The 12,556-nt window shown below is 39.2% G+C and overlaps 1 protein-coding gene across 1 annotated transcript; it reads left to right on the forward strand.

The window, feature by feature from the left end:
* The first annotated feature begins 484 nt into the window (after positions 1-484).
* On the forward strand, positions 485-11,731 carry LOC145992684 (microsomal glutathione S-transferase 1-like). Its single transcript, XM_083129064.1, has 3 exons — positions 485-711; positions 6,598-6,686; positions 9,866-11,731. Exons 1-3 carry the CDS (start codon positions 583-585, stop codon positions 10,104-10,106), a joined length of 459 nt encoding a protein of 152 aa, XP_082985190.1. The 5' UTR covers positions 485-582; the 3' UTR covers positions 10,107-11,731.
* Positions 11,732-12,556: the final 825 nt, after the last annotated feature.

A 12,556-nucleotide genomic window follows, 5' to 3' on the forward strand; every position in this document is an offset into this window, starting at 1 on the left:
GCCCAGTAAATAGAAAGATTGGGGGATGCTTGCATTGATCAAGATGGAGAAAATGCAGTGTGTGTGGGCATGTCTATGCAATTGGGGGGAGTGTTTACGAGATTTTTTCTTAACTGGGGGAAAAGCATCACTCAACCTTTCCTCTCTATGTGCACTGCTGACCCCCAGGATTTTTCCTGCGGGAGACCTTGCCCCCCCCCCCCAATATGAACTGAATGACCCAGATGATAAATTCTGGATAAACCCCTTAGATGGCAGGGCGGAGGGAGAGACACACAAGCATCTTTTTCTTGAGAATATTTCACACGAAACCATGGATGGCCTCAGAGCAACAGGCAGCTTGCAACACTTGGCTTGCCTGTCACAGATGACCCGAACGGTTAAAAAGCCGCTAGGTAACCAATCAAGGGGGGAGAGAGGAGGAAGAAGACTACTCCACCTGTCCTTCACCGTTATTCTTCTGGTAAGACGAGATACAGAGCTATTTCGATAGCAAGATTTTAAACAGTGTTCGGCTCAGAGGTGAAATCACTGTGATCTGTGGCGGCTAGGTTTGTTGCTGGAGAAGAGAACGACGGAAAGATGATTCCAGATAATATCCTTTCGTTCGACAATCCTGTTCTTAGAGGATACGCCTTCTATTCTGCTGTTCTGGTTTTCAAAATGTTTGCTGTGGGTCTTTACACATCGTTAATCCGCGTGATGAATAGAGTAAGTAGATGCCTTCTCCTTGTTTTATACTTATCTTTAATATTCCCCCCCCCCCTGTGTTATTAATTTGTTATGGCGCATTCATGATTTCATATCAGGGTGGGAAGTTGGTCTTTTTTTGAGCGGTGCAAGTTTGTATCCATCTGCAGTTCATAAATTTAGCGATTGTTTAACAGTTTTACAGTCCTGGTTATAATCCGGAAAGGGGGGGCCACGCCTCCCTGGAAAATGAAGCAAAAATTATGTTTCACATATATAATTTCATTTCAGTCGCACCGTATCCACAAAGTCTGTGAAACGTTTAAAATATATATAGTTAGTCGAGTGTGAAGGAATGTCAAACACAAAGGGGGTACGAAACACCGCTTTATATAAGATAATGCAAGCAGAATATAATACATGGTCATTCATAATTCCCTCCGAGGTTTCGAACGTGCATGATTTTTTTTCCAGAGGGGGGAAAGGAAGTTAGTATTTTTTCCAGTGGAGTGGGGGGACAATCAAGGCACACGACGTTACTTCAGTTTGAAGTTACCATGTCCTTGCAACGCCCCTTTCAATACACAGGGTGTTCACAAAGTCCATGAAACATTTCAAACGCCTGTATTTTCACAGCGAGAGACAAACATGCTCTCAAATGGTTACAAAATCAAAGACGAACCCACCGAATAATGATTTCATATCTTACAAATGTTCATTGTGTCCACACGTCTACCATGGTCCATTTCACTCCATTCTCGACGCAGCTGTGGCGGCGTCGGAGATCCTGGAGGTTCTGTGATAGGGGTGGTTTGTATCTAGGCCCCTTCCTTCGACATATCCTTACTTGAAGAAGTCACATTGGGTCAAGTCTGGTGATCTAGGTAGACAATTTTTTTTCTCGAGCTGTGTCAACACCATATTGGACTTGCGTTTCAGGTAGACTCTGCCGGTGGCTGTAAGCGAGTCTACAACGGGACGTGGAGTCGGAAATCATAATCCAGCGAGTGAGTCAGCGAGTGAGTCTGTTTGAAATATTTCACGGACTTTGTGTAACATCCTGTAGCCTATATTTATTATTGAAACGAGCATTGCAGGAACATGATAACTTCAAACTGAAGAAACGTTTCTTGAGGGGGCAAGACTATTACGGGGGGGGGGGTCACTACTTCATTATTTTAGAAGTTGGAGAATATATATTTTCAATATATTTTATACATATTAGCTCTCCTAAGTGTTAATTTATTGCCATTTCCTCCAAAAACAGATATTCAAACTCAACCTTCCACAACATAAGCTATCCCTTTGTTCTTAATCGCCAAAGCCTTTATGGGGGAGATGTGGTTGGACAGATGACATTAATTACCTCTTTTCCTCATGTTAATATATTCACTGAATATTTATTGTCAATTATATTGATCTATCCCCTGGGTATTATGGATCTCTTAATCTGCAAATTCACCAACTGTTATGTTCGTTAAGTTCTTGCGTATTGAATCGATTGATTTTGATTTGCTTTTCTGCCACTTTTGACTAATCGCGAAGATGGGGATGTGTGATGATTTGATGAAATTGATCAAGGGACACTCACGAACACCCATGCCAAGGCCGGGATTCGTACCCGGGACCCCCGGCGACTTAGCGCGGTGTGCTAACCATTACGTCACAGATGCCTGCTCTTGCGTATTGAATTCTATCAGACTAATATATAAGCTTCTGTTATTTATTAGAGCTTCTATACTGGGTGTCCAAGTTGAAAGTAGCCGGCTCAGAGAAATGTATACAGGGTGTTTCGTAAGTTCGTTTACAACGCTTGGGAGGTGATTGTACGAGTGAAAATAAGGTGGAAAGTTCATGTAACGAAATTCCGGGAACGGCTTTGTTACCGAGTTATTGACGTTTGAAAACGTGGGAAAATGATTTTCCGAAGTGAATAATGGCAAAACGGGTGGAGAGAAGTCGTCGGTGTTGGGCGGTCCACTAAGAAATTGGGTACGCTCTTGTCAAAAAATCACGCGGCAATGTTGTTCAATGTCGGCGCAAGGGATTCCCCAAAGGCCATAAACACTTGTAGCCCGGCGTAAGGGATGGCTGCATACACGTCCCAAGAGCTGGCGGACATGCATCTGATTTATGGGGAGGCTGGAGGTAATAGCCGTGCTGCAAGGCGTCTGTATGGGGCACGTTTTCCAAATAGGGTGTTACCATCGCACACCTTATTTCAAACTGTAGACACTCGACTTCGGGAAACAGGATCAGTGTTGCATCCTCATCGAGAAGTTGGACGACCGCGAAGTGTGCGGTTTGTGGAAGATGTGCTAACTGCAGTGATGGATCATCCAGGCACCAGTACGCGCGCACTAGCCCACGAACGAAACACCTCCCATGTGAATGTGTGGCGAGTCCTGGCAGAAGAGGGGATGCACCCGTACAAATTGAAGAAAGTTCAAGATCTTTTACCTCGGGACTTTGGCCCACGTGAGGACTTTTGCCAATGGTTTGTTCATCAAATTGAAAGTATCCCCAATTTTCAGAATACGGTACTATGGACTGATGAGGCTATCTTCACGAAAACTGGTGTGTTCAATAGTAAAAACAGTCATGTGTGGGAACATGAAAATCCACATGCACTGCTAGTGGCACATCATCAGCACAGATTTGCAGTAAATGTGTGGTGCGGGATACTGCATGACCATTTGATTGGACCGTACATTCTCCCTTTTCGCCTATGTGGACCCACTTATCAAGCATTTCTCAGTGAGGTTTTGCCTGAACTACTAGAGGACGTGCCCTTGGCACTGAGACAAAGACTGTGGTTTCAACATGACGGTGCACCCCCACATTTCGATCGGAATGTGCGCCATTTCCTCAATACCGTATTCCACAACCAGTGCATTGGCAGGGAGGGCCTGTGCCATGGCCACATCGATCGCCTGTTATTACGCCCCTGGATTTCTTCCTCTGGGGAGAGATGAAACGCCTCGTTTACGAAACACCTGTCGTGTCAGCCGAGGACCTCGCTGCCCGTATCAATGTAGCTGCAGCATCGATAGCAGAAACGCCGGTGTTGTTGGGTCGCACTAGACAATCCTTGATTTGCCGTTGTCGCCTCTGCTTGGAAGTACATGGTGGACACTTTGAAAACCGTCTTTGATGAGGTTCCCTTCACATCTCCATTAAGCATACTGTGTGCCCTTCAGGGTATGCAACGTATGACAGTTCATTTTTTTCGTTTTTACGTCATGGTGCCCTTCTCTCAGGAAATTTTCTTTGTTTTTTGGTGCCATTCAGCACATGCCAATTTTCGTCGATACCAGCTCACGCAGAACGCACACCCACCCCACTCCCGTCAACATCTTCGTTCGCGTCCTTTGGGGAATCCCTTGCGCCGACATTGTACAACATTGCCTCGTGATTTTTTGACAAGAGCGTACCCAATTTCTTAGTGGACCGCCCAACACCGACGACTTTTCTCCACCCGTTTTGCCATTATTCACTTCGGAAAATCATTTTCCCACGTTTTCAAACGTCAATAACTCGGTAACAAAGCCGTTCCCGGAATTTCGTTACATGAACTTTCCACCTTATTTTCACTCGTACAATCACCTCCCAAGCGTTGTAAACGAACTTACGAAACACCCTGTATATGAGGCAAATGACGGCTACATTGCACCAATACAATGGAATAGTCCATTGTAACGTGAACCGTGGTAGGTAGTACTCAAGGTTATCAGGTACACACACTTAATTTCCTTTCATGATCCCTGGCATGGAACTTTTGATCGGAGGCCGGGCTACTTTTAACTGGGACACCCTGTATTTGTAAACTATAAACTTGTATACTGAAAGTATAAAAGTAAGTGCAATAATAACATTTATTATGAAAATAAGTTCTCTGAAGGAATATCTTTGAGTACTCTGCTCCCTGTGGAAGGAATCAATCTCTTGCGGTCACGAAACTTTCATCTAAACGAATTTCTAATCTATGATACTTTAAGAAGGGGAAGATTCCCAACGTTTAGTTCTACATAGATTTCTCTCCATCCATTTTAAAATAAAAACTGTTATTTTTTTTAGCAAATATTATGGGAGGGAGTAGGTAAATGCCTCTCCATGATGAAATTGGGAGAGGGGGATGGTCCCCAAAACCAATCCATGTCTTCCGTACCATGGTTTTGGTTGCATATCTTCGAATGAGATTTCTTTCGGCCTCTCGGATGCCGTAGTGGTAATACCGCTGCCTTGTAATAAAGGGGTTCCGGGATGCATCCCGATTGGAGGTACACTGCACAATTCTCCGGATAGCACTTTAAACTGTAAGTGCAGTCCCGATTAGCTTATTTGGGCATAAAATGCACTTATTTATTTATTTATGCTGATATTATCCTGCTGAAAAACAACTGACGAGGCTTAGTACAGCAGTACGTATACATGTAAGGATACAAAACGTATAAATTTTTGATACAATATAAAAGAGCAATACAAAATACATTATCAAGAACATTAAAATATACACAATAGATACATTAAAATACCATCTTTAGGATTCGTTAAAATCGTTGGAATTGCTGAAAATAGAGTTTAGGAAATCATTGATTTTATAATCTTTACATGTTAATGACGCTCCTTATGGTCTTATACGATACGGCGTAGCTCGTATAGATGTATTGGGGACAGAAAAAGAACCTTCTACGATTTTTGCAACAAATTTATGATCATTTTTGTTTCTTCTAGTTGAGAGGGATTCAAGTTTAAATTTGTTCAGCAGATTGTCATAGCTATAAAATAATTTAAACAATTCAAATCTAAAATATAAGTAGGAAAGAAATTTATTTTGTATATTCAATTATATCACTTCATACAATGCCACAGGAAAATTTCCATGTCACAATACAATGGGTCTGACGAATGCCTACATAAATAAAAGAAGGCCTGGCCATTTGTTTATGACTCAATCTGTCATTTTCCTACTTGTTGATATATGATGAAAGTGCTTTTTAAAGCTAAGTTTCCTGTCAAGAAAAACTCCAAGATCCTTAACATTTTCTAGGTGATTTAAATTTACATTGTCTATGTTATAATTGTAAGACGAGTGCTGTTTCTTGCGTGAGAAAGTCATTGCGTCTGGCTTAGATAAGTTAATAGAAAGTTAATTATCATCTAACCACTTCTTGACTGCATTTATAACCCTTTGTAGTTTTAAATGGTCGTTTACATCATTGATCTCTGCATACAGCTTGAAATCATCAGCATAAGAAAGACATTTCGAGTACTTCACAACACATTATATTTCATTTTGAAATAAAATAAACAAAAGAGGGCCCAATGGAGATCATTGAGGTACACCTTTGTTAATTAAACCAGAATTAGAGAGAGCATTTTGAAACCTGACTCTAAATAATCTTAAAACAAAATTGTCGGATGAGCTTTGAAGAATTCTAATGAGGGATTTATATGAACCCGAAAGTAATGTGTCGGACAGTCATTAAATTTTCATTTTCATGGAATTTTCCTGCAGTGCAGTTTGTATATAGAGAGGCTAAAGCATATTAGAAGGAATTAGAGAGGAATTAGAATTACGGTTCTCTAAGAAAGACTCGGCATTAAACTTTGGCCCGTAACAGTGATGTCTGGCGACAAATTTCGTTCTATGATGAGTTGCGACATAACTGGAATCCCATTACTGCACACTATTCAAATTTCCATTGTAGGGAGGAAAAGATCTATATATGCAGCACTGTTTTAAACTAGCACTGCAATAACATTTTAAATAAAGCTAATCAAGAAATATATTGAGTAAATATTACCTTACATTATTAACTTATTTTACCAGCAACATGTGTGGTATTCCATCTATGCCCTCTGTTATGTGGTCATGATAATGACGGTTTTCTTCAACAATTACAGGTGTTCATTAGCCCAGAGGATGTCCACAATTTCCTATTTAAGAAAGGAGTTTGCAGATACGATCATCCATATATAGAACGTATTAGGAGGTGAGTACTGTCTGAGTAACAATGCCGTTAAAATGCCTAGTCTTCTATGCTCACAAGCAATGTATTTAGATAAAACAAGGATGAACCATGAACGCTCAGTGGCGTATATGTTTTCATTGTGGATACTAGATTGCAAACTATAGATCCACCAAGCTTTCTGAAACCTCGGAAAATATGAGAACTACATACTTCCCCGTAACTTATCATAGCGACACTAGCGTCACTGCCTCCACGCCAGGGTTTCAAATGTCTTGGTGGATCTCCACTCCTTGCTTTGATTCTTTAGTAAAACCCACTTCATTCGCGTATCTACTGGAGGCTCTTTTGATATTATTTTATACCTATATTTTTTGGCAGCTTATAATCCATGAAACAGGTGATATTTTTGTCCGTCAATGGCATTTCCTTTCTGAAAATCTAAGAAAAGAAGATGCATGAAATAAATTTATTAATACAAATTCAACAGTCGTCTTGTAGTTTAGTGGTTACAAGGCCATAAGGGACGAATAATCATTTGCATTTGTTCTCTCACTCTTTCGTTACGAGCACTTCATCGTTCCCTCATGTTCTTATGATCAACAAGGAAAATGTTATGCTTCACAGTCGTCTAGATTTCGAGTATGTCTTTCTACACGAATACTCACTTACATTTTGATGGACAACTGCAGGTTTCAAAGAGAATTAGAAGCGTGTTCCGTACAGAAGACTGATTTCTCTCATCTCTAATCACTGGTTACCTAGCACAACAGTGTGTTGGATTCACAATTGACGATCACGGTTCGTGTCCAGGTACAGACAAGATTTTCGTGTGCCACTTCATAAATTCCTTCTAATCATCGATTATTCTGATTGTCGCGATTAAAGTGACGTAAAATAACAACAACAACAAAAAAAAAGAAATAACAAAAAGACCTCCACCCTCACAAAGTGTTTTCCTCTTAAGATGTCCCTGTACATTCTTAGCTCGAGCAAGGGCTAAGCTGTACAGTGGGATCCATGAGTATTACCGTGCAAATTGCCCATCACCATGTTCGTGCACTTTATATGACCCAATAAGAGCTTCAAGAATTCAAAGAAAAGTCAATACAAGCTGTCGACAACTTCTGCACCAGCATACATAATAATCCATCGCTTAAAAGCACATAGGATGTAAGAGAAAAAATAATGAAAATAGTCATGGACAACTTGCCAAGCAATACTAATTGATCCCACTGTACTTATCTAAATGATAGCTGCTAGCAGTGTGCGAATTAACGGGGGTGGGGGGGGGATGCAGGGGATTTCCACCTCACAAAAAATATCCCAGCAAAGACTAAATGAGTATTTATCCCTGCCAGGGATGTTTTTATTGCCCTAAGGAAATGGAGTTGAAAACATATATACTATTTCTTAACTATGAAACACAGTTGAAAAATCATTCACGTCCAGTCATCAAAGATATTCATGCTGAAAAGTATGCAGCCTTATAGATTAAAGAAGGGCATTGTTCTGCTTCTACTGATCAATTTCGCCGAGCCGAGGCAACAGTACACACAGAAAACTAAATGCATCATATCTATTGATGCACCAGAATCCATCGATTGATGCACTAAAGTGTGTTTCATGGCTTCTTCAAAGAATCAGATTGACATTTGATGCATTTTGGTGCATTTTTGTATGTCGTGAAAGAAACAGCAAAGTGCATCATTTGATTCAAGTGAGGATTTTTTTCAGTCGAGATGCACCTTGATGCATTTTCCTGCATCTTTTTGGATGATGCATTTGAACGTTTGGTCTGAGCTAATGGCTTTATGTAGCTCAGACGAAACGTTTAATTGCATCATCAAAAAAGATGCATTCTGGTACATCAAAACGCATCAGCTGATGCATTAAAGTGCATCTCGACTGAAAGAAATCCTCACTTGAATCAAATGATGCACTTTGGTGTTTCTTTCACGACATACAAAAATGCACCAAAATGCATCAAATGTGAATCTGATTGTTTGAAGAAGCCATGAAACACACTTAAGTGCATCAATCGATGCATTCTGTGCATCAATCGATATGATGCATTTAGTTCTCTCAGTAGGCTGTTTTCCACTTGACATAGTGCTTATAGTTTACATGTATATTACGTGCTTACAAGAAACTTGTAGGCTAGGTGGACATTAAGTTTGAACTTGGCAAAATAAATTTGGTCGTTTCCGGTGATGTCGATAGTTCTTTTCGTGTGTATGAGTTTGGGATTTCTTAGAATGTAAATATACTACACTGTTTCTAAATTGCGTGTAAATGTTATCATAAGATTTAATGACACATGTTAAATAATAATGTTCTAAGTCGCTTAGAATCGCAAAGCAATGGTTTACCTTACTGAAGGGTAACATGTGCATACCCAAAAATATCTACCACCCGAGATTGGTGGTACGCCTCTGAGTTGGCATCTCCCCCCCCCCCCCCCACCGAATCCGACACAAGCCTCGCCCTCCGTCTTTCTGTCTTCACGGCACATTCATTCGTTGTTAGGTTAGGCATGTTTGGTTAATATCTCTTAGCTTAACATTCTGAAATTTTTGTGACGTCACAAGTCACATGCTCGTTTAAGTGTGTTAAAAGTGAGGCCCAACTTACAAACCGTAAACTAAAGCAGATAATATTTTTTGTTTCTTCTTCTTCTTCTTCATAAGATCACTTTTATCTATGAATTATAGGGGTGTGCGGGACAGAATTTTTTGGGTCGGGGACTGGAAATTTTTTAAATCCCGACATTCGGGACGGGAAATGTTCGAAATTTCCCGAAGCTCAGGAAATCTCGAATTCTACACGTCATTTTCATTAAGTGATTGTTTTTTGCATTTCTGGTACAAAAACTAACAATTTCAAATAAGTTCCAGACATTCAGCTGCAATGCAGAAAACGTCGAGAATTAACGACTTTTTAAAATGACCATTCTGTATTATTTCCCGACTGCTCGGTATCCCGAAAAGTCGGGAAGTCATTTTCTGAAGTCGAGATCGGGACGGGATTTTTTTTTCACGATCCCGGTTCCGACTTTTCGCGATCCCGCACATCCATAATGAATTATGATTTTTTTATTCTTGGTGAAGATCTGTTCTCAGATCATGACGGTTTCATGTTTCTACAAAAATGAATGCGCTTTGTTAGGTGATTAAAGTACTTTTTTTTTTTTACCTTTGTAGGGCACATATGAACGACTTGGAGAACATCCCCCTGTTCTTCGTTATGGGGCTCCTGTATGTCCTGACGGACCCCTGCCCGGTCCTTGCCATCAATCTCTTCAGGGCTTTCACAGCTGCCAGGATAGCACATTCCTTTGTCTACATATTAGCCGTGCCGCAGCCGGCCAGAGCCATCAGCTTCTTCGTTGGAGTCGGAGCCACAGCCTTCATGGCTCTCCAAGTGGCTCTTCGCAGCTTATAGGCGGATTTTTTTGGTGGTGCTGTGTCAAAATCTGGACTTATTTATGTGAATATGGAATGACTCATTACATTAATTATTTTCAAAGCATCTAATTATTGCTGTTCTTGAATTTATATGGATGAATTCCGCCATGGATTTCTCAATAGGATCATAAGATTAGAAAGACATAACTGGAGTTTAATTAAAAATGCAAACCAATGTACGGCAATGTGTACAAATAAGGGCAAATATTTGTTGTTTGTTTTCCTCTCAATTAGAACTAAGCGAAGGAGTTATTTTCTATCATTTATTTTTCTGGTGCAATGTTTAGTGCTTTAACAGAAAGCGATATATGAGTGCATAACTGACGTCTATGCTTTAAAATTATATGTACCATAAAGAAACCCATAAAGATCGATAAGATAAAGACAGAAACTTCATGCACGTAGCATTAAATTATTACTATAAAAATCAGTATGTTAACTTTGTATTTGACGAATATAATATCTGCAACCTCGAGGCTAACATTTGACATTGCAATTGAATAACTAATTAAGAAAAGAACTTCCTTTACGTAGCACACTATTTTAAAAAAATGTATTTTTGCTTCACGTCCTTTAGCCTACAACAAAAGCCAAACTAAAGGTAGGGAAGATTCAAAACAATATCGTATTCGACAGATGCAGAAAAAATCACCCAATTGAAACCTTACTCTGAGTTGTAACTTTTTCAACTAATCATTACTGCTTTACCATACACCACAGTCGCCGTGTATGAAAAAAAATGTTCTCAGTTTAACTGTGTTGTTTATCGAGTCTGGATTTATATATGTGTGGAGGATAGTGTCTAAAAATATAACAAAAGGGTCGAGTGACAAGTAGTTTGATAGATCTTTCAATTTTAAACAACTTCTATAGAGAATGCAGTTAGGTATTGATAACCAAATCGTTAACGGGAAACCTATATCAGATTTAATTTGAGACTGAGCTTCCCAAGGAATTGAGATAATTCAATTATGTTGCATGTGATGTTCTATGAATATTAGCGAGAATATGATTTTAAAATTGTTTTGAAGTCTTTGGTTTGGTATTTTAAGTCCACTTTAGGCACAGTAAGGATAATCGGGACTGGACCTACGGTTTAAAGTGCGATCCGAACCACTGTACCATGTGCCTCCATCGTGTATCGAACCCGGGACCCCTTGATTACAAGGCGGCGACGCTACCACTGCGCCATCGGGGAGGCCCTAATGTTTTTAAGTTTTAAAGTTCACATAATTATTTATTTGTTCCTAATGTACGTTAGATGTTTAAAAAATGAAAATATATATGCATGAGAACTTCAATTTATAGCAAAGACTGTATCTTGAATGAACATAATGGTATTTTTATAAAAATGAAATATTTTTCAGCATTTATAGCCATTATAAATGTATTTATTACTAATAGTATTAAGGGAACTTAACAAAAACAAATTTTGTAAAATGGATATTTATTAAAATTTTCATTGTAACAAAACTTTAACAAAATATTAAGTACATATAATGTATATATTATTTACATATTTCAATGACACAGTTGAACTTTTAAGTAACCTTCGCCTTTTTGTAGATTCCCTGCCTGTAATGAAAAGAAAATATTTCAGTTGAATGTACTTAAGTATTACTATTACGAATGCAAACGGACTATATATTTTATTTATTGTATTAAACAATAATGATAGCTCGTTGACTAACATGGATACTAAAGATTAGTGATGACCACCGTGAACACCGCGATAGTAGGGTAGCGAAGGTGTACCAATTACTATTTACTTGAACATTGAATAACTAAAGATAACTTATAATTGAATGGCTCGGGTGTAAAATATGGTAAGTGACATTTTGGTAATTTTTGAGTTACAAAGTAAAATGTGCCATCCTTCAATTTTCGAGTAAAATTGCCATGTCATACAATTTGCATTGGACTCAGTTAAGCCTTGTGAAATAGGTAAACACAACACGGAAACAATTTATCTACAGTATAGCTTCTCATGACCTTTTTCTTAATGAACTCAGAAGTTAATTAACAAGGTAACAGCCTTAACCTTGAGTATGTTGATATGAACGATTCTGATATGTAGGCATGGAACATATCACGGTTACACAGAAAAGCAACTCCAATATGTTTAATTGTGTGATATCTACGATTGATTGATTGATTGATTGATTTAGTTTATTTTACTTCGCGTTTTGTGCCTCTTGGCTAATTTGCGAAGATGAGGATGAGTGATGAAAGGATGAAATTGATGAATGGACATTCACAAACAACCAAGCCCGACCAGGATTCGAACCCGGGACCCTTGGCGTCGCAGCGCGATGTGCTAACCGCTCGGCCACAGGGTCGGGCTGTGATATCTACGAAACCACTGAAACAAATTAATATGAAATGTTCCGTTCTGAAAGAACTCTTCATGCGATACTTTTCTTCTCA

Source organism: Lepisma saccharinum, chromosome 9, assembly GCF_977018435.1.
Source record: "Lepisma saccharinum chromosome 9, izLepSacc3.1, whole genome shotgun sequence".
In the NCBI taxonomy this organism is placed as follows: domain Eukaryota; kingdom Metazoa; phylum Arthropoda; class Insecta; order Zygentoma; family Lepismatidae; genus Lepisma; species Lepisma saccharinum.

Bases quoted from the DNA above. Each gene is read 5' to 3' on its own strand.
- LOC145992684 (XM_083129064.1), top strand. From the start codon at position 583: ATGATTCCAGATAATATCCTTTCGTTCGACAATCCTGTTCTTAGAGGA. The intron at 712-6,597 runs GTAAGTAGATGC...CAACAATTACAG, and splicing joins TAATCCGCGTGATGAATAGA to GTGTTCATTAGCCCAGAGGA. The intron at 6,687-9,865 runs GTGAGTACTGTC...TTACCTTTGTAG, and splicing joins TATATAGAACGTATTAGGAG to GGCACATATGAACGACTTGG.